Source organism: Capra hircus, chromosome 7 (assembly GCF_001704415.2).
Source record: "Capra hircus breed San Clemente chromosome 7, ASM170441v1, whole genome shotgun sequence".
NCBI classification, from domain to species: Eukaryota; Metazoa; Chordata; class Mammalia; order Artiodactyla; family Bovidae; genus Capra; species Capra hircus.
Window position 1 is genome coordinate 80494616 of NC_030814.1, and position 20315 is coordinate 80514930.

Sequence of the window (20315 nt, forward strand, 5' to 3'; positions counted from 1 at the left end):
AAAAAAAAAAAAATTCACTCAGCAAATATTTGTAAGTACCTCCCTGAGTCTTGGTCTGTTATTATATCATTCAGTTATATGCTATACAACATTTTGTTACTAGAACAATAGAAACTTGAAAATGGCAGTTTGTTCTGGTAGCGTATTTTTGGTGCTGCCAGAGGAGTTACTACCATTGGAATGTGTCAAACACAAGTGCTTTTAAAAATATATTGTGCAATATATTAATGGTATTTAATGCTAATGGAGAATATGGTATGTGGGATGGAATTTTTGTGCTCATTTAAGTTTAGGAAATGGAGGACTAAAGAAAGTTAAACATTGTTAGTTCTAGGTATTTTCAAAATTTTTAATATGTTATATTCTAAATCTTGTAAAATGGAGCTGTAGTACACAGTGACTCTGTTTTTCATCATGGAACCTGTTCCTCCTTACATTATTTGTAGGAACAGATGTTAATATTTAAGGAAAAAAATAAATCTCCAGTAGCATGTAAAAAAATCATAGTGGCATATTTTTTAAATGCATGATAATTTTACTGTAAAGCCATTATTGTTTAGACATGATTAGATTTGTATTTTATATACTGAACTTTGAGGAATTATCAGGGATTAATTTACATGTAAGGAAAGAATCATTTTTCCATTCTTGCATCCTTTCCTGGGAAAGGAAAATTAAATTTATGTTTCTCTTATATTTCAGAACAAAGTAGAAGAGATGACTTAGAAGCGCTAGGTCACATGTTCATGTATTTTCTGAGGGGCAGTCTTCCTTGGCAAGGTTTAAAGGTAATTGTTTTTGTGTTTCTTTATTGAATTCAGTAAGTTATTAATTTATTAAGATACTTTCTTCTAAGTATTTAATTTTAAAATTACTTCTCAAGAGTTTTTTCTTTCTATTTTAGGCTGACACATTAAAAGAGAGGTATCAGAAAATTGGAGATACAAAACGAGCCACCCCAATAGAAGTGTTATGTGAAAATTTTCCAGGTAATGAATAATGCTGTATTGATACATGTGCTTATTATACACAGAAAACTGTAAGTGTTAATTGTCATTACTTAAGTTTATAAGTACTTTTTTCATGCTTAAAAATATGATTTAAAGGATGTCAGCATTTGATACACAGACCACAGGGGCACTTTACATATTTGCTTTGTAAGATGGTATTAATGGAAAAAAATCCTTCTAATAGTGTTGGCCAGTACCAGCTAAAGTAGTAGTTTCTTCAACAACATACTTTCAATAAGTTGAAATGTTTGCCCATAAATACCAACTGTAAAGTTTTGGTATCCAGTTTTAGTCATTTGAATCTCACTATCAATCTCAAAGGATGTATGTGATATATGATGTAGTCTAGTTTTCCAAGTACAGCAAAATCTACTAACCTTATTACTTTTAGGCTAATTTTTTACTTTATGAAGATAGTTTTGTTCTCATGTACCTTTTTGGCAACTCACATGAAGTCATTCAACAAAAATTTACTCAAGATTTCTAAATTAATTAACGGATAAGAGTAATGTGTCCGTAATGAGTTAAAATACCTGTTATAATATGTTGTTGTTCAGTCCCTAAGTTATGTCCGACTCTTTACGACCCATTGGACTGTAGCATACCAAGCTCCTCTGTTTCCCACTATCTCCTGGAGTTTGTTCAAATTCATGTCCATTGTGTCAGTGATGCTTTCCAACCATCTCATCCTCTGTGGCCCCCTTTTCCTTCTGCCTTTGATGTTTCCCGGCATCTCGGTCTTTTCCAGTGAGTCGGCTCTTTGCGTCTGTTGGCCAAATATAGGGCTTTAGCTCCAGTGAATAAACAGGGTTGATTTCCTTTAGAATTGATTGATTAGGTCTTCTTGAAATCCCCGGGACTCTCGAGTCTTCACCACTGCCACAGTTCGAAAGTATCAGTTCTTTGACACTTAGCCTTCTTTATGGTCTCTCATATCTGTACGTAACTACTGGAAAAACCATAGCTTTGACTGTATGGACCTTTTGTCAGCAAAGTGATGTCTCTTCTTTTTAATATGCTGCTAGGTTTGTTACAGCTTTCCTTCCAAGGAGCAAGTGTCTTTTAATTTCATGGCTGCAGTCACTGTCCACAGTGATTCTGGAGCCCAAGAAAATAAAATCCGTCACTGCTTCTACTTTTTCCCCTTCTATTTGACAGGAAGTGATGCTACTGGATGCCATGATGTTGTTTTTTTGAATGTTGAGTTTTAAGACAGCTTTTTCACTCTGATCTTGCACCCTCATCAATAGGCTCTTTAGTTCCTCTTCCCTGTGTGCTGTTAGAGTGGTATCACCTACATATCTGAGATTGTTGATATTTCTCCTGGCAATCTTGATTCCAGCTTGTGATTCATCAGCCTGGCATTTGCATGATGTACTCTGCATAGAATTTAAATAAGCAGGGTGACAGTATACAGCCTTGTCATCCTCCTTTCTCAATTTTGAACCAGTCCAGTGTTTCATGTCCAGTTCTAACTGTTGCTTCTTGGCCCACATACAGTTTTCTCAGGAGACAGGTTAAGGTGGTCTGGTATTCCCATCTTTTTAAGAATTTTCCACAGTTTGTTGTGATCTGCATAGGCAAAGGCTAAAGCAGAAGTAGATGCTTTTCTGGGAGTCCCTTGCTTTCTCCATGATCCAGCAAGTGTTGGCAGTTTGATTTCTGGTTCCTCTGCCTTTTCTAAACCCAGCTTGTACTTCTGGAAGTTCTTGGTTCACATACTTCTGAAGCCTTGCTTGAAAGATTTTGAGCATAGCCTTGCTAGCATTCAGTTGCGTATATCTTTCCCTTTATCCCTTGCCTTTTACTTCTCTGCTCTCCTTAGCTTCCTAATCCTCCTCAGACAACCACTTGCTTCCTTGCATTTGTTTTTTCTTTGGGATGGTTTCAGTCACTGCCTCCTGTACAGTGTTATAAACCTCAGTCTATAGTTCTTCAGGCACTCTCTCTAGTGAATCTAATCCCTTGAATCTATTCTTTGTCTCCACTGTATAATCATAAGGGATTTGCTTTAGGTATAGTGGTTTCCCCTACTTTCTTCAATTTAAGCCTGAGTTTTGCAATAAGAAGCTCATGATCTGAGCCACAGTCAGCTCCAGGTCTGTTTTTGCTACCTGTATAGAGCTTCTCTATCTTCAGCTGCAGAGAATATAATCAGTCTGATTTTGGTGTTGATCATTTGGTGAAGTCCATGTATAGAGTCGTCTCTTGTGTTGGAAAAGGTGTTTGCTATGACTGATGTGTCCCCTTGACAAAATTCTTTTAACCTTTGCCCTGCTTCATTTTGTATTCCAAGGCCAAACTTGTGGATAACTTTTTCTTTTTGCATTCCAGTCCCTGAGATTATGAAGGGCTTTTCAAGTGGTGCTAGTGGTAAAGAACCCTCCTGCCAATGTAGGACACTTGAGAGATGTGGGTTTGATCCCTGGGTTGGGAAGATCCCCTGGAGAAGGAAATGGCAACCCACTCCAGTATTCTTGCCTGAGAAATACCATGGACAGAGGAGCCTGGCAGGCTACAGTCCTTGGGGTAGACTTGCAAAGAATCAGACATGACTGAGCAGACATACACAGAGCCTAATTATGAAAAGGACATCTGTTTTTGGTGTTAGTTCTAGAAGGTGTTGTTGGTCTTCATAGAACCAGTCAGCTTCAGCTTTTTCAGTATCAGTGGTTGGAGTATAGACTTAATTATTGAGATGTTGAATTGTTTGCCTTGGAAATAAACCAAGATCATTCTGTCATCTTTGAGATTGTAGCCAGATACTGCATTTTGGACTCTTTTGTTGACTTTGAGGACTGCTTCATTTCTTCTAAGGGATTCTTGCCCATATAGTTGATATAATGGCCATCTGAATTAAATTCACCCAAATCTTGTCCATTTTAGTTCACTGATTCCTAAAATGTTGATATTCACTCTTGTCATCTCAACTTGACCATGTCCAGTTTACCTTGATTCATGGACCTAATATTCCAGGTTCCTATATAGTATTGCGCTCTCTTTTTTTTTTTTTTTTTTACGTAATTGGAGGCTAATTACTTTACAATATTGTGGTGATTTTTGCCATACATTGACATGAATCAGCCATGGGTGTACATGTGTCCCCCCATCCTGAATTCCCTGCCCCACCTCCCCCTGCACCCCATCTCTCTGGGTTGTCCCAGAGTACCAGCTTTGAGTGCCTTGCTTTATGCATCAAACTTGAACTGGTCATCTGTTTTACATATGGTAATATACGCATTTCAATGCTGTTCTCTCAAATTGTCCCACCCTCGCCTTCTCCCACAGAGTCCGAAAGTTTTTTCTTTACATCTGTGTCTCTTTTGCTGTCTTGCATATAGGGTCGTCATTGCCATCTTTCTAAATTTCATATATATGCATTAACATACTGTATTGGTGTTTCTCTTTCTGACTTACTTTGCTCTATATAATAGGCTCCAGTTTCATCCATTTCTTAGGATTGACTCAGATGTGTCCTTTTTCATAGCTGAGTAATATTCCATTGTGTATATGTACCACAACTTCCTTATCCATTTGTCTGCTGATGGACATCTAGGTTGCTTCAGTGTCCTAGCTACAGTATTGTTCTTTACAGCATCTGCTTTACTTTAACCAGCAGACAGAACCATAACTGAGCATCGTTTTCCGCTTTGGCCCAGCCGCTTCATTCTTTCTGGAGCTATTATTAATTGCTCTCCGCTCTTCCCCAGTAGCATATTGGGCACCTTCAGACTTGGAGGGCTCATCTTCTAGCATCATATATCTTTCCCTTTTCACATAGTTCATGGGATTCTCCAGGCAAGAATACTGGAGTGGGTTGCCATTTCCTTTTCCATTGGATCACGTTTTGTGAGAACTCTTCACTATGACCCATCCGTCTTGGGTGGCCTAGCATGACATGGATCATAGCTTCATTGAGTTATGCAAGCCCCTCCACCGTGACAAGGCTGTGATCCATGAAGGGGGTTGTGATTTATGCAGTAACAGTCAATGAGAACCAAACTTGAAGGTAGAAGATGGAGCTTATATTCAGTTCAGTTCATTTCAGTCTCTCAGTCGTGTTTGACTCTTTGCGACCCCATGAATCGCAACATGCCAGGCCTCTCTGTCCATCCCCAATTCCCGGAGTTTACTCAGACTCACAGCCATCGAGTCAGTGATGCCATCCAGCCATCTCATCCTCTGTCGTCCCCTTCTCCTCTTGCCCCCAATCCCTCCCAGCATCAGAGTCTTTTCCAATGAGTCAACTCTTCGCATGAGGTCGCCAAAGTAGGTTGCTGCGAAAGTAATTGTGGTTTCAGACCGTGAATTTAAATCATTATAACTAGGCTCTGACACATCTTTTTAAATCAAAATAGGAACCATTACAGACAACACAGTTTTGTCCACGAGAGAGAAGTTTGTTTATTCCTGTAGCATAAAAATCCGTGCTTCCAGATTGGATGAAGTCTTGGAAAGCATTTTCTGCCTCCTGCTGATGGAAGCATTTTCCCTGCAAAAAAGTCATCGAGATGCTTAAAGAAGTGGTTATCGGTTGGCAAGAGGTCAGGTGAATATAGCAGATGAGGCAAAACTTCTTAGCCCAGTTTGTTGACCCTTTGAAGCGTTTGTTGTATGATGTGCAGTCAGGTGTTGTCATGGAGAAAAATTGGGCTATTTTTGTTGACCATTGCTGGCTGAAGGCATTTCAGTTTTCAGTACATCCATTTGCTGAGCATACTTCTCAGATGTAATGGTTTTGCCAGGGTTCAGAAAGCTATAGTGTAACAGACCAGCCAGCATCAGACCACCAGCCAGTGACTGAGCTTTTTTTGGTACAAGTTTGGCTTTGAGAAGTGCTTTGAAGCTTCTTCTTGGTCCAGCCACTGAGCTGGTTGTCTCTGATTCTCATATAAAATTCAGTTTTTGTCGCATGTCACAATTTGATTGAGAAATGGTTTGTTGTTATAGAGTAAGAGAAGACAGCACTTCAAAACAGTAATTTTTTTGACTTGCGGTTGACTCATGAGACACCCACTTATTGAGCTTTTTCAGCTTTCCAGTTTGCTTCAAATGCTGAATGACCATAGAATGGTCGACGTTGAGGTTTTTGGCAATTTGTCATGTAAGTTGTAAGAGGATTAGCTTCGATGATGCTCTCAATAGGTTGTTGTCAACTTCTGATGGCTGGTCACTGGGCTTCTCGTCTTCAAGGTTCTTGTCTCCTTTATAAAACTTCTTGAACCACCACAACAATGTATGTTTTTGTTAGTATTTCCAACGCCAAATATGTTGTTGATGTTGCGAGTTGTCTCCACTGCTTACAACCCATTTTGAACTTATATAAGAAAATCACTTGAATTGGCTTATTGTCTAACATAATTTCTGTAGTCTAAAATATGTATACAATAAAAAGCAAGTAATTAGTCATTAGCAAAAAAAATAGTGAGGAATGTGCATTAAAATGATGTATAACCATACTTATTTAAGAATGTATTCCAATATCAAATGGCAGTGTTCAACCATGCAAAATCACAGTTACTTTTTCATCAACCTAATATCTCACTTCAGTATTTGCAGCTTCTCTTGTACAGTGCTGGCATTATTACTATAAAAGTGTCAGCAGCATAGTCTCAGGTAGCCCTTTTTCAAGTTTGCTTTTTTAATTCGTTGATAGCAAACTTTAATTATATGTTTTGTTTTCTTGCTATCACATCTAGAACTGGAAGATTAAAAAAAAATCACTTGATGATATAGTACCAAACAGTTTAGCTATAGGCAGATTGGCTCTACATTAAGAAGCTTGTACACATTTCTGCAGGAATATGGGAGTGCCAAAGTAAACTAGATGATTAGCTAGAAAGTAGAATATTGGGAGTGCAGAGAAGGCAATGGCAACCCACTCCAGTACTCTTGCCTGGAAAATCCCATGGACTGAGGAGCCTGGTGGGCTGCAGTCCATGGGGTCGCACAGAGTTGGACATGACTGAAGTGACTTAGCAGCAGCAGCAGAATATTGGGAGAGTCACCATGTAATTGGGTTGGTGCTACTTGCGTGCCTCCTAGGCTATGGGTTACCCTGTTCTTACCAGCTGCCATGAATAAATTGGATCAGCTAGGTATAACCTACCATCTCTTATTATAGTACTCACATGTTAAAACTGTTTTACTGATTGCTCACCATTTTGCTTTTTGATTTTTATGACTTTTTCTTTCTTTTACTTCTGGAAAAGATGGCCTTTTAAAACATATATATCTCTAATGCATTTGGGAATTATAATACCATTCAAAGGTTTATATATTACCAAATAATTGTAACTTTTATGACCAGAAATTAAGAGAAGAATTAAACTGTTCTCCTGAATCTGTTTTAGCTCTATGTTGCTAGATCTGTTGGGTAGAATACCATTTAGCCTAGGTTAAATATTTGAATCCTCTTTTGGTCAGTTAGTATCTGTCACAGATTGTAAAGGAAATCCAGCAAACGAGTGCAGATGCTTTCACATAAAAATCAGCTCTCATCAGTATTAACAGTATGAGCTGAGTATGGTGTTTTGTAATTAAATAATTATGCATTGTTGAAATTTCTATTTCAACCTTCAGTACTATCCAAGGTTTCTATTAAAAATATTATTTTTAAAAAATTTCATTCTTTTCTAATGAAATGAAGCAAAAATAATACTTGTTAAATCTCAGGTTTTTCTTTTGTCTCTGATTCCTATCCTCCCTTCTTTTCACCCTTTTAATTTTATTGTTATTAAGTTCATAATATTTTAACTGATAGTAGAATCTTGCTACTTTTTCATGTGTTCTGATAATACTTGTCCTTTTAGATATTTATAATTTTATTATTAAAATGTACATAGAAAAGTTTAATCAGAGTAATTTTTATTTTCCTTCTAGAAGAAATGGCAACGTATCTTCGTTATGTAAGAAGGCTAGATTTTTTTGAAAAACCAGATTATGACTACCTAAGGAAACTTTTTACTGACTTGTTTGATCGAAAAGGATATATGTTTGATTATGAATATGACTGGATTGGTAAACAGTTGGTGAGTACTACAGGCTGTATAAGAAAAACAAAAGATTATTTGTAGTACTTAGCTTCCTTTTTCATAGTAGAGATCCTTTATTTGAAGAACTGAGAACAAATAAATTTTTATTTTGAAGTATAGTTGATTTACAGTATGTTTGAGGTGAACATCATAGTAATTTAATATTTTTATAGATTATGCTCCATTTTAAGTTATTACAGAATAATATCTATATTTTTCTGTGCTGTATAGTATATCCTTTTCGCTAATTTATTTCATAGACGGCAGTTTATGTCTCCTAATCCCCTACTCTTGTCTTGCCCCTCCTCTGTTTTTTCTCCTCACTGGTAACCACAAGATTGTTCTCTATATTTCTAAGTCTGTTCCTTTTTTGTTACATTCATTTGTTTGTTTTATTTTTAAGACTCCACATGTTAATGATAACAAGAGTATATTTCTCCTAAGCATAATACTCTATAGTTCCAGTCACATTGTTGCAAATGGCAGAATTCCATTCTTTTTTATGGCTGAGTAATAGTTTATCATATAGTCTAGTTCAGTCGCTCAGTCATGTCCGACTCTTTGCGACCCCAGGGACTGCAGCATGTCAGGCTTCCCCGTCTATCACCAACTCTCGGAGTTTACTCAGACTTATGTCCGTTGAGTCGGTGATGCCATCCAACCATCTCATCCTCTGTCATCCTCTTCTCCTCCTACCTTCAATTTTTCCCAGCCTCGGGGTCTTTTCAGATGTGTCAGTTCTTCGTATCAGGTGACCAGAGTATTGGAGTTTCAGCTTCAGCATCAGTCCTTCCAATGAATATTCAGGGATGATTTCCTTTAGGGTGGACTGGTTGGATCTCCTTATAGTCCAAGGGACTCTCAAGTGTCTTCTCCAACACCACAGTTCAAAAGCATCAATTCTTTGGTGCTCAGCTTTCTTTATGGTCCAACTCTCACATCCATACATGACTACTGGAAAAACCATAGCTTTGACTAGATGGACCTTTGTTGGCAAAGTCATGTCTCTGCTTTTTAATATGCTGTCTAGGTTGGTCATAACTTCTCTTCCAAGGAGTAAGCGTCTTTTAATTTCATGGCTGCAGTCTCCATCTGCAGTGATTTTGGAGGCCCAAAAAAGGAAGTCTGTCACTGTTTCCACTGTTTCCCATCTGTTTGCCATGAAGTGATGGGACCAGATGCCATAGTTTTCTGAATGTTGAGCTTGAAGCCAACTTTTTCACTCTCCTCTTTCACTTTTCATCAAGAGGCTTTTCAGTTCTTCGCTTTCTGCCATAAGGGTGGTGTCATCTGCATGTCTGAGGTTATTGGTATTTCTCTCAGCAGTCTTGATTTCAGCTTGTGCTTCATCCAGCCAGGCGTTTCTCATGATGTACTCTGCATATAAGTTAAATAAGTAGGATGACAGTATACACCCTGACGTACTCCTTTCCCGATTTGGAGCCAGTCTGTTGTTGCATGTCCACTTCTAACAGTTGCTTCCTGACCTGCATACAGATTTCTCAGGAGGCAGGTCAGGTGGTCTGGTATTCCCATCTCTTTCAGAATTTTTCACAGTTTATTGTGATCCACGCAATTAAAGGCTTTGGCATAGTCAATAAAGCAGAAATAGATGTTTTTCTGGAACTCTCTTGCTTTTTGTATAATGCAGTGGATTTTGGCAATTTGTTCTCTGATTCCTCTGCCTTTTCTAAATCCAGCTTGAACATCTGGAAGTTCACGGTTCACATACTGTTGAAGCCTGGCTTGGAGAATTTTGTACATTACTCTGCTAGCGTGTTAGATGAGTGCAATTGTGTGGTAGTTGGAGCATTCTTTGGCATTGACTTTCTTTGGGTTGGAATGAAAACTGACCTTTTCCAGTCCTGTAGCCACTGCTGAGTTTTCCAAATTTACTGGCATATTGAGTGCAGCACTTTCACAGCTTCATCTTTTAGGATTTGAAACAGCTCAACTGGAATTCCATCACCTCCACTAGCTTTGTTCGTAGCGATGCTTTCTAAGGCCCACTTGACTTCACATTCCAGGATGTCTTGGTCTAGGTGAGTGATCATACCATCATGATTATCTGGATCAACAAGATCTTTTTTTTATATAGTTCTTCTGTGTATTCTTGCTATCTTTTCTTAATATCTTCTGCTTCTGTTAGGTCTGTACCATTTCTGTCCTTTATTGTGCCCATGGTTGCATGAAATGTTTCCTTGGTATCTCTGAGTTTCTTGAAGAGATCTCTAGTCTTTCCCATTCTATTGTTTTCCTCTGTTTCTTTGCATTGATCACTGAGGAAGGCTCTCTTATCTCTCCTTGCTGTTCTTTGGAACTCTGCATTCAAATGGGTACGTATATCTTTCCTTTTCTTCTTTGCCTTTCTCTTCTCTTCTTTTCACAACTGTTCATAAGGCTTCCTCAGCCAACTGTTTTATTTTTGAATCTCTTTTTCTTGGGGTGGTGTTGATCCTTGCCTCCTGTATAGTGTCACGAACCTCCGTCCGTAGTTCTTCCGTAACGTTTCTTTTTAAAATGTTTGTTTTTTATCTTCTTACTTTTGGCTGTGCTGGCTCTTCATTGCTACACAGGCTTTTCTCTACTTGCGGAGAGCAGGGGCTGTCTCTAGCTGCACTGTGCTGGCTTTTCATTGCAGTTGTTTTTCTTGTTGTGGAGCTTGGGCTCTAGGGTTTGTGGGCCTCAGTTGTGGCACATGGGCTCTAGAGCACAGACTCAGTAGTTATAGCACTCAGGTTTAGTTGCCCCAAGGCATGTGGGATCTTCTGGATCAGGGATTGAACCCATGTCTCCTGCATTAGCAGGCAGATTCTTTACTGCTGAGTGACCAGGGAAGCTCCTCTCCACATCTTTGTCCATTCATCTGCTGCTGGGCACTTAGGTTGCTTCCATATCTTGGCTATTGTATATAATGCTGTTTTGAACATTGACGTGCATAAACCTTTTGAATTACTTTTTTTGTTTTCTTTGGGTATATACCCAGCAGTGTAATGCTGGATCATATGGTAGTTATACTTCTGGTTTTTTGAGGAATCTTCATAATGTTTACCACAGTGGCTGTACTAATTTAAATTTCCACCAGTAGTGCACAAGGGTTTTATCCATATCCTCACCAACAATTGTTATTTTGTGTCTTTTTAATAATGGCCATTCTGACAAGTGTGAAATGATGTCTCATTATGGTTTTGATTTTAATGTCTCTGATGCTTAGTAATGTTGAACATTTTTTCCTGTATCTCTTAGGCATCTGTATGTTTTCTTTGGAAAACTATCTATCCAGATCTGCTTATTTGTTGTTTGTTTTTTTTGGTACTGTATGAGCTGTTCATAAATTTTGACTATTAACCTCTTTTCAGTCATTTCATTTGCAGATACATTCAGTAGGTTGCGTTTTCATTTTGTTGATGGTTTTCTTTGCTATGCCAAAGCTTTAAAGTTTAATTAGGTCCCATTTGTTTATTTTTGCTTTTGTTTCTTCTACCGTAAGAGACCCAAAAAAATATGCTACAATTTAAGTCAGAGTGTTCACTTATGCTTTCTTCCAGGAATTTTGTGGTTTCATACATAAAGGTCTTTAATCTGTTTTGAGTATGTTTTTGTATATAATGTTAGGATATTCTGATCTCATTCTTTTGCACACAGCTGTCCAGTTTTTCAGCACCACTTACTGAAGAGACTATCTTTTCTTGTTTGTATACTCTTGCTTCCTCTGTCATAGATTAATTAGGTTAATTGACCATATATCTGTGGGTTTATTTCTGAGCTCTCTTTTCTGTTGACATGTGTGTCTTTTGTTAAGCCAGTACTGTGCTGATTTGATTACTGTAACTTTGTAGTATAGTCTGAAGTCAGGGAGTGTTATATCTCCAGATTTGTTCTTTTTTCTCAAGATTGTTTGACAGGGTCTTTTGTGGTTCCATATACATTTTAGGATTGAGAATAAATAATTTTTAAAGGATTCATTCTTTGAGTTTTGTAAAAATGGAGAATTTGGAGTCTGCTTTTTAGAGTAATGGGTTATTTTGAATGTTTTACTTTTGATTTAGTTCTTAATATCAAACATACTTTTTAAAAATACAGTATTCTAGTGATTACTTTAACAGATCAGCTAGTTTTTTCTCCAGTCATTGCTCAAGATATTCATAATTTTAGAATATACTTTAATTATTCTAGCAGTTTTAGGTTATTTTGCAATAGATTGATACTTAGGTATCAGAGCAAGTTTAGGTTTCTTTAACTATAAAAACTGCCCCCGAAATTTGTCTTGATCATAACTATGGGATGAGATGAGTGTCATTATTTAAATGGACACAACATTAAGTTCTTTTTTTGAAGAGATGACTTAAAAGAAATCAAATATTTATTCTCACCAGTCTTCTTTTTAAAGAATAAGAACGCCTTACAAAATTTACTTTAATTTCAGTTCACTGATACCAAATTTTGTCCATATTTGGAACTACGAAGCTTTCAGATTCAAGTACTTTTAAACAGTTGACTTAAATGTTTAATCTGTATTTTTCTTAGCTCCAAAGTGATTTGAATGTATATTGTATCTAAAATGCAAACCTGAATATACTATGATTAATGCATTTATTATGAAATTTTGAATTATATTTGAACATTTAAATTTTATAAAAGTCTCTTCTGAGTTACAATATTGACAGTAACCAATTTTATTAGCTTATTTAAAAAATTATTCCCTTAATTTTCATAAAGTACTTTTTTCTGTTTATATATTGGCTTTGGAAATGAGAGACATAAACAAATACATTTTGTTTTTTTTCATAAGAATTAACCTAAAACGTAATGATAACATTAAAAGGTCTTTTGTTGATATGAAAATAAATACTTTATAAACTATTGAAATGTTTTTAAGCTGCTTTAAATAGTAGTTATAATTTCTTGCTTTAATTTGGTATATTTAATGACGTACTTTAGGGAAGATACCTTTTCTTAATTAAGGCTTTATGTAATAGTATCATTACTTTTTTATTATGTTAAGGTGCTAAATAATTTAAAATAAGACTTCTGAAATAGAATGCATTGATGCTAATTGTTATTGTGTCGCAGCCTACTCCAGTGGGTGCAGTTCAACAAGATCCTGCTCTGTCATCAAACAGAGAAGCACATCCACACAGAGATAAGATACAATCCAAAAATCAGGTTTGCTGTCCTTTTAGATATGAACTGTCTTGATTTATTTCTGTATTACCTTCTCACTGTTTATAAATGTATTTGGTGTTTTATCATGCCCAGATGACAGCTTTATAATTTGTGCATGTGTTTGCACATGTGTGTATACATACATATATATACATATTGAATGATTGAAATACATATCCTTTTCTTCTATAAAACAGACCATATACAGACATATTAAGGATAAAAATGCACATATTTTCAATGCATAGGCTGTTTCCCCTAATGTTCACATTAATATTGTTTAATCACAAATCCTGATTAATGGTGTTAGTATAAACTTTGAGAATATTGTTCTGTTACAACAGAAGTATTTCGATACCCTGTTGGAATGAGTTGTAATAGTAGTTGTTCTTTCTAACTGTAGTCCAGTTTAGTGTAATAAATTATTTACTGAGTTCTGTTGTTTGAAAGCTACTGCTCTCCACATTGCAGAAATGCAGAAGTAAGGAAAAACATACAACCTGTGAGAAATGACTTTGTAATGAGTGGCTAAGAGCTCACTGAACCTCTGGAATCAATCAGACCTGGATATGGCAGGTTACTCATTCACTCAAAGCCTCAGTTCTCATCTATAAAATAGAAATAATGCATGTTAATTCCTAGCATATAGTAAGCATTCATTAAGTCTCAACTCTTGTGGCTGGTGTTCTTGTTATCATTATTACAATAAATTCACAAATAACTACATAACAATGCAGAATAAACTGTACCATGAGAGATACATTAATAAAGTGACATAGAGGATCATTGGAATATGTAGGATTTATATGCAAACGTGGTTTTTGAGATGAGCATGAAGAATGAATGGAATTTTTAAAGGCAGCCTAAGGAATAAGAATTTTGGAGAGAGTGAGCATTAAAAAATTAGAAGCCAAAAGTTTAAAAATGTGGAATATGTTTGAGGAAAAATAAGCAGTTGATTTGGAGCAGAGAGCAGGTTCAAGACAAGATATAGAAGATTCATTGAAGAGTTGTATTTTCTGGGTAAGATAAATTGGAAGCTGTTGAATTTTTGAGCAACATTTTTACTCGTCTTTTTTATATAGAGAAACCTTACTGAATCCATTTTTGACAGAATTTTTGCTGTTACATTGAATTAAACGGTATCTTTAGAACTTTCGGTTATAACCCTTTTTGGAGAGGGGTAGTGTGCTATCTATTTTGTATTCCATCAGGGTTGAGCTGAGCGTTAAAAAAAGACATCAAAGAAGAAATACACTTACTAAAAATCATAGTGAAATAAAATGCTGCATTTAGGAAGTATTTATAATTTTCTGCTTTGAAGTATACACAGTTTAAAAAAGATTAGTTTTATAATTTTGCCTTAGAAAAACTGGGCAGTAAAGGGTCTTATATATAAATTACATCCAGTATAAATTAAGAGACATTGATAGCTTGAGTACTCTGATAAGATGCTGTATATAGAAAGAAATGGGAGAAGTGAAGACTTTGAGTATGTGTTTTATAAACCAGTTAATTTCTCAAATGTATGTGGAACAAGACCAGTAATTCATGTTCTGTGAGGATCTCTACTTGAGCTATTAGGTATTGTAATAAATGAAACTCTTCTTTTATTGTTGAATTAAATTTTAAAGTTTTAACTTTCTACTTGTTTCACATATGTCTTGCTAGCTCATTGCTAGCTCACTGAGGGTGGGAACCGTATTTCATTGATGTAGTCCTTCTTGTAATAAATGTAGGGAGTCTTTTTTTTTTTCAGGAAATCCTTTAAGATAGCTTATATATTGAATTTGCAACCTAGATATGTAGATATGTTTCTTATCATGATAGAAACATTGTATATCTAGAAAAAAATTTCTTAACTATCTGTGCTGCAGTAAACAGCTTAAGTTGTATGATAAACCAACAGTTCATAATCCCCAAAGAAGAAAGGTTAATTCTTTAAATGTCTGAAACCTTTGTAATATCCTCAGATAAACAGTTTTAACTTAGAGTCAATGGTTGACGTTCGGGGATCTTGAAATTTTACAGGCAGTGTTGGGTGGATGCAAATGTTTATTTTGAGGAGAGGTTGCATAGCTTTTGGTGTCTTCTTAAAAGGTCCATGATTCCCAGATGTTGCCTGCTATCCCATGGTCTCATCTAATTTATTTCACTTTAGCCTACAAGTCAACTGAATTCTGGTGATAAATTTGGAGCATTTAGTGAAGGGACATTAGAATTGTCATAATTGTTTTAATGACATATTTTATGCCACAGAGTATGTAGTTTTGTATCGTACAATTTAATTTAGGAAGCTTAGTGCCAGAACATTTATTCTTTGTGTTTACTTGATTTTAACATCTCTTCTCCTAAAAGGTTACTCTGGCCACTGATATTCTTAGTCTGCATATAGCCCAGTGTACTTGACACTTTGTGGCAAGATTTTCCTTACTTTAGTTGAAAAAGAAAGAAAAGAGCCCTGAAGTCTTTAGCTGCTGCTGCTGCTGCTAAGTCGCTTCAGTCATGTCCGACTCTGTGCGACCCCATAGACGGCAGCCCACCAGGCTCCACCATCCCTGGGATTCTCCAGGCAAGAACACTGGAGTGGGTTGCCATTTCCTTCTCCAATGCATGAAAGTGAAAAGTGAAAGTGAAGTCGCTCAGTCATGTCTGACTCTTAGCGACCCCATGGACTGCAGCCCACCAGGCTCCTGTAATTGTGGTAATGAGCTAGGTAGTAATATTGGGAAAATAGTAGGCTCCCAGTTTGAATCCCAGGTGTACTGTTTGCTACTTTGTGATGTGAGAGAAGTATTTAAAGTCTTAGTGTCTTCATCAGTAAAATGAGGATAATACTTTCTGTCTCAAAAATGAGATAACACATATAAAGCAGCCAATGCAGAACCAAGCGTGTGATAGAAACTTAAATATTGTATTCCTTCCCCCATAGTGGTACTGTCCACATTTTCCTGAAACATAGAAATTGCTCCCTATTAAGCCGTTACTCAATTCTTTTAGTAGATTATTATTTAGTTTGTGGTTATTGCCATACAGGCTGGCCAGGTCATCTAAAATCTTCAAGAATTATCAGCCTGTTTCATGGAAATAGGTCTCTTAATTTGAACCAGATGAAAAAAAATAGATGAAGGAAGCAAAGGGATTCATATATGAAAGATTGTCACTTAAAAAATTTGTTTTTCATATCTTCTTGGTATTCTGTATAGCAGTTCTTATTTTTCAAGGAACTTTTCTGTTTTCTTGTATTATCCTCACAGCCAGAAACAGTGTACTAAGCAAGAAGAGGAAATTTTTTAAGTTTTCTGAGACCTTAAGTGTGGCTATTTAAGTAATGTCTTTTTTTTAAATGTTGCTGGAAGTGGTTTTCTTATCAAAAAACCAGTGGGGACCTCTACTGTAAGAAAATATAGTGGATAGCTTTTTAGAACATTTCATAGTTTATGGAGTGTTTTCTTGACCACGTTATTTTTACCTCTCTAGTTTTTGTTAACTTTATTTATAAAATTAGAGAGTGGAGTCTATGATATCTAAAGTCATTTCACTTCTAAAATTCTGTGGTGCTATTTTATTTTTGTGGTTGATCATTACATAATTGTACCAATTTCATTGAAATCTCTCCACATTCACTATGCAAAGATAACTGCATCTGTGACTCAGAATAGCAAGGGTTTTAAAATTTTCCTTTTATACATTTGTTTTCTATATTATTAGGATGCGATGTTTAACATTTTGGGTTTCTCTTCTTCCATGCATGCCACATGCATTAAATAAATGGCAGTCGACAGACCACAGGGCAGCTTGGGACTCCCAGCAGGCAAATCCCCATCATTTGAGAGCTCACCTTGCAGCAGACAGACATGGTGGCTCGGTACAGGTATTTTCTGATTTTTGCATGAGTGATTATTTCCCAGATTTATACAACTAACCCTTTTTGGAACTCATGGCATGATTTCTTATCCTAATGAACGACTTGTTGCTGAACTCTCCATAATTCTATTCCTTTGAATTTAACCAAAAAAGAAAAATTAACATGGTCTAGCAAGACCACCTAAGGGATACTAAGATTTTGCCTTTGTTCATTTTTGCAAGCACATGCAACAGTATTTAAATAAGTTGTACTGAGAACAGGTTAGAAAAACAAAATAGTGGATAGCTATTATTGATCTATCTGTTAAACTTTATTGTCCAGTAATAAGCTCAGTCTTTTTTAATGCTTTAAGTAATAGAACATTTTTATATCTTATCCTTTCATTATTTTGCTTCCTTTAAACTTATTTAAGCAGTTATCTAACATTTTTATTCTCAGTCCTTAGAATGTATTTTCTGATTAATTGGTCAAATAAACATGACCCCAGTTTTACAATGACATATTTTGTTTTATTTGGATAAAGTAAAACATGGAAAAAATAATTTCAAGGACAGATATTTATAAAACATTTCCCTCTATTTTCTGGATATTTATAAAAATTTAAAGTTGTCCCTTAGTCTTTTGATGTGTTCCTTTTTCCCCCTTTTCTATACATTTAGAGATAACTACTATATTCTTCCCTTAAATGCCCCCCTAAATTTTAATCTTTTATATGTATTATAAAAATAGGAAGAGATTACTGAGTCTCTTATTTCTTTTAAAAATGTCAGTTTAAGATAATTTGAATGCTGGCTTAAAGTAATTGAGATAAGAAGTGTTCTCTCAATCCATTTCAGTCTAAAACCTATTTTTGATTTTTTTTCTCCACATACTTCGACTTGAACAATTTTTTGTTATATTTTACCAAATTTATATTTTTCTTCATATATGTTAATCTGAATCCGTGCTTGGTTTTATTCTGTCTTGATTTGAACTCTGAAAAAGCCAATTCTTAATTAAATCTTATGAGTTATCATGTTTTTCCCACCTTTAGCTTTTAGAGGTAGTTTAAATTGTGAAACCAACTTTTATAGAATTTCGTAGTCTGTGGAACTTTCAGTCATGTATTAACAGAAGAATTTGCATAGTGCTGTCAAATTTTGGAGTGAGGGATTCAGAGGCAAGGGAGCCTGAGAGGTAAAACTTTTTTGTGATCTAAATTCATGTCATTGGAAAAGTTAATTGAGGAATTTATGTTTAATTTGCATAAACACAAGCTGGATTGTGCATGTATCTGTATACATTTTTTGTTTCTAAGTGTTGTATGTTTTTATAGCACGTGTCTTGCTCAGGGTTCAGGGAAATCTATAACAAGATACTGTTAGAAAGCTTTCCTACTACTTCTGTACCATTGCTGCAAATTTATCAATAGTTCTTTCTTTCCCACTTTGTGGAATTCCCAGAGATGGCTCATGGGATCTCTTTGTACTGTCAAAGGGTGAATGCGTTTCATTGTTGGCTAATCATTCCAGTATTTTATTCTATTTTTTCACATATTCTCAAAGATATATTTTAAATCTGCTTATTTCTCGTCTCTTTAAAACTTTTCTGCCTTATAAAGATTGCGTCTGTCTTCATTACAATATTTAGTAAGTGATCACTTTACTATTCTGGTAAATCCATAAGTGAGTAAAAATTTTTACACTATTTTTCAGTTACTTCCTGAATTAACTTGATGTGATGAATATTGAGGTGGTTTTACTGTCATGGAAAATTTGCTAGCAGCGTAGTAAGATCATGCATGAATCTTGCTGCATCCCAAAATGCTGTTATGTATAATTTAAAATTTGAAAAGGTACGACACTGGCATCATTGGACTAATGAAGTGGTAGTCTAAAAAGTAATAGTAGTGAGAGGAAGTAAAGGTATCTTAGTCTGAGCTAATATGATTATTCCAATAATTGAATACTATATTTTACTTTGAATGAAAGAAGAACGGAACGCAGTGTGTTGTTTTCATTCTCATCATTTGATAAAGGGAAGATATAAAGAGAAAGATCTTTTTACTAATACGCAGTATGAGAAGAATTTGCCTTGAGGTTCTTTGTTCCATGGTTGTTAAACCACCTATTGGACAAAGTTTCAGTCACTGGCTTTGCGAGGTGTGGGAGACCTGGGTTTGATCCCTGGGTTGGGAAGATCCCCTGGAGAAGGGAACAGCTACCCACTCCAGTATTCTGGCCTGGAGAATTCCATGGACTGTCCATGGGGTTGCCAAGAGTTGGACACGACTGAGTGACAAAGATCTTACATGGCATTTAAAAAGTTTTCCTCAACCAATACTAAGGGCGTATCATCAAATAGTTTTCAGGAAATACATTTACAAAATAAGTAGATTGCTATCTGGTATACGAACACCTCTTGCCTTTTTGACCTATAGAAAAATCCTCACTCACTATTTCATATATGCCCCTTGGAGTCTCTATTTGAACTCCTTATCTTTTCAGAATTATTATATATATATTATAGGTCAGATATATAGGTTACCAAGTTGATTTATTTGTGGTTAGCAGCATAATTTCAAATTTCATGCCTTAGATTATTCATCATAACACGGGGATATTAATGATAGCTTTATTCATGGTTTTGTGAGAACTTTTTAAAAAAGTATTTAGCATAGAGTCTAGGGCTAAAGAAGTACTAAATAGCAGAATCATCTATTGCTTTGGCAAATTAAGAAGCTTGACTAGTATTAGTATTGACAATACTTCTCTGAAAAGTGAAGTATAGAGATGTAGCCAAAAGAATGCATTGTGAAATGGGGTTTATCTAATTTTATTCTGTCTCTTCAGTTAATTTACTCATCAGAAGGATGATGCCACCTATTTGATAAACTTTCCCCACTTAAGAGATTAAGAATAATATTCAGATATCGTGAAGTCTGTATTTTAAATCTGTTCTTGGCTTGTATGTGATTTGGAAAATTTCCTAGGGGTACAAGTGTGTCCCCCCCTGCTCCTCTGAGAATCACTGGTAATAAATACGGTTGAGAAGCCTAGACCTACCACTTTCAGTTTCTTGCCTATTCATTATACAGCAAATATATATAAATGTCTACCAGGTGCTTGGCACTGTGCTAGTAGGTTCTCTGACTGAAGGAGAGAATAACAGATACAGTGTCTGGAGCTTTCAGTTAATGGAAAGAGCTAATAAACAGGTGGTATGATAAGTGGAGAAAGTACAGGGTGCTATGAGAAT

General features: G+C 35.8%; 1 protein-coding gene across 7 annotated transcripts in view; it reads left to right on the plus strand.

Annotated features, from left to right (window-relative positions):
* Positions 1 to 20315, plus strand: part of CSNK1G3 (casein kinase 1 gamma 3) — a 120789-nt gene that overhangs the window by 76398 nt on the left and 24076 nt on the right. For 2 of the 7 annotated variants that reach the window (XM_018050685.1, XM_018050688.1), the window contains exons 7-11: positions 703 to 788; positions 905 to 989; positions 7893 to 8041; positions 13118 to 13210; positions 16989 to 17084. In XM_018050685.1, coding sequence (XP_017906174.1) covers positions 703 to 788; positions 905 to 989; positions 7893 to 8041; positions 13118 to 13210; positions 16989 to 17084 — 509 coding nt within the window. The remainder of the gene's footprint in view (positions 1 to 702; positions 789 to 904; positions 990 to 7892; positions 8042 to 13117; positions 13211 to 16988; positions 17085 to 20315) is intronic. The other 5 variants (XM_018050686.1, XM_018050689.1, XM_018050687.1 and 2 more) reach the window with 4 other exon arrangements.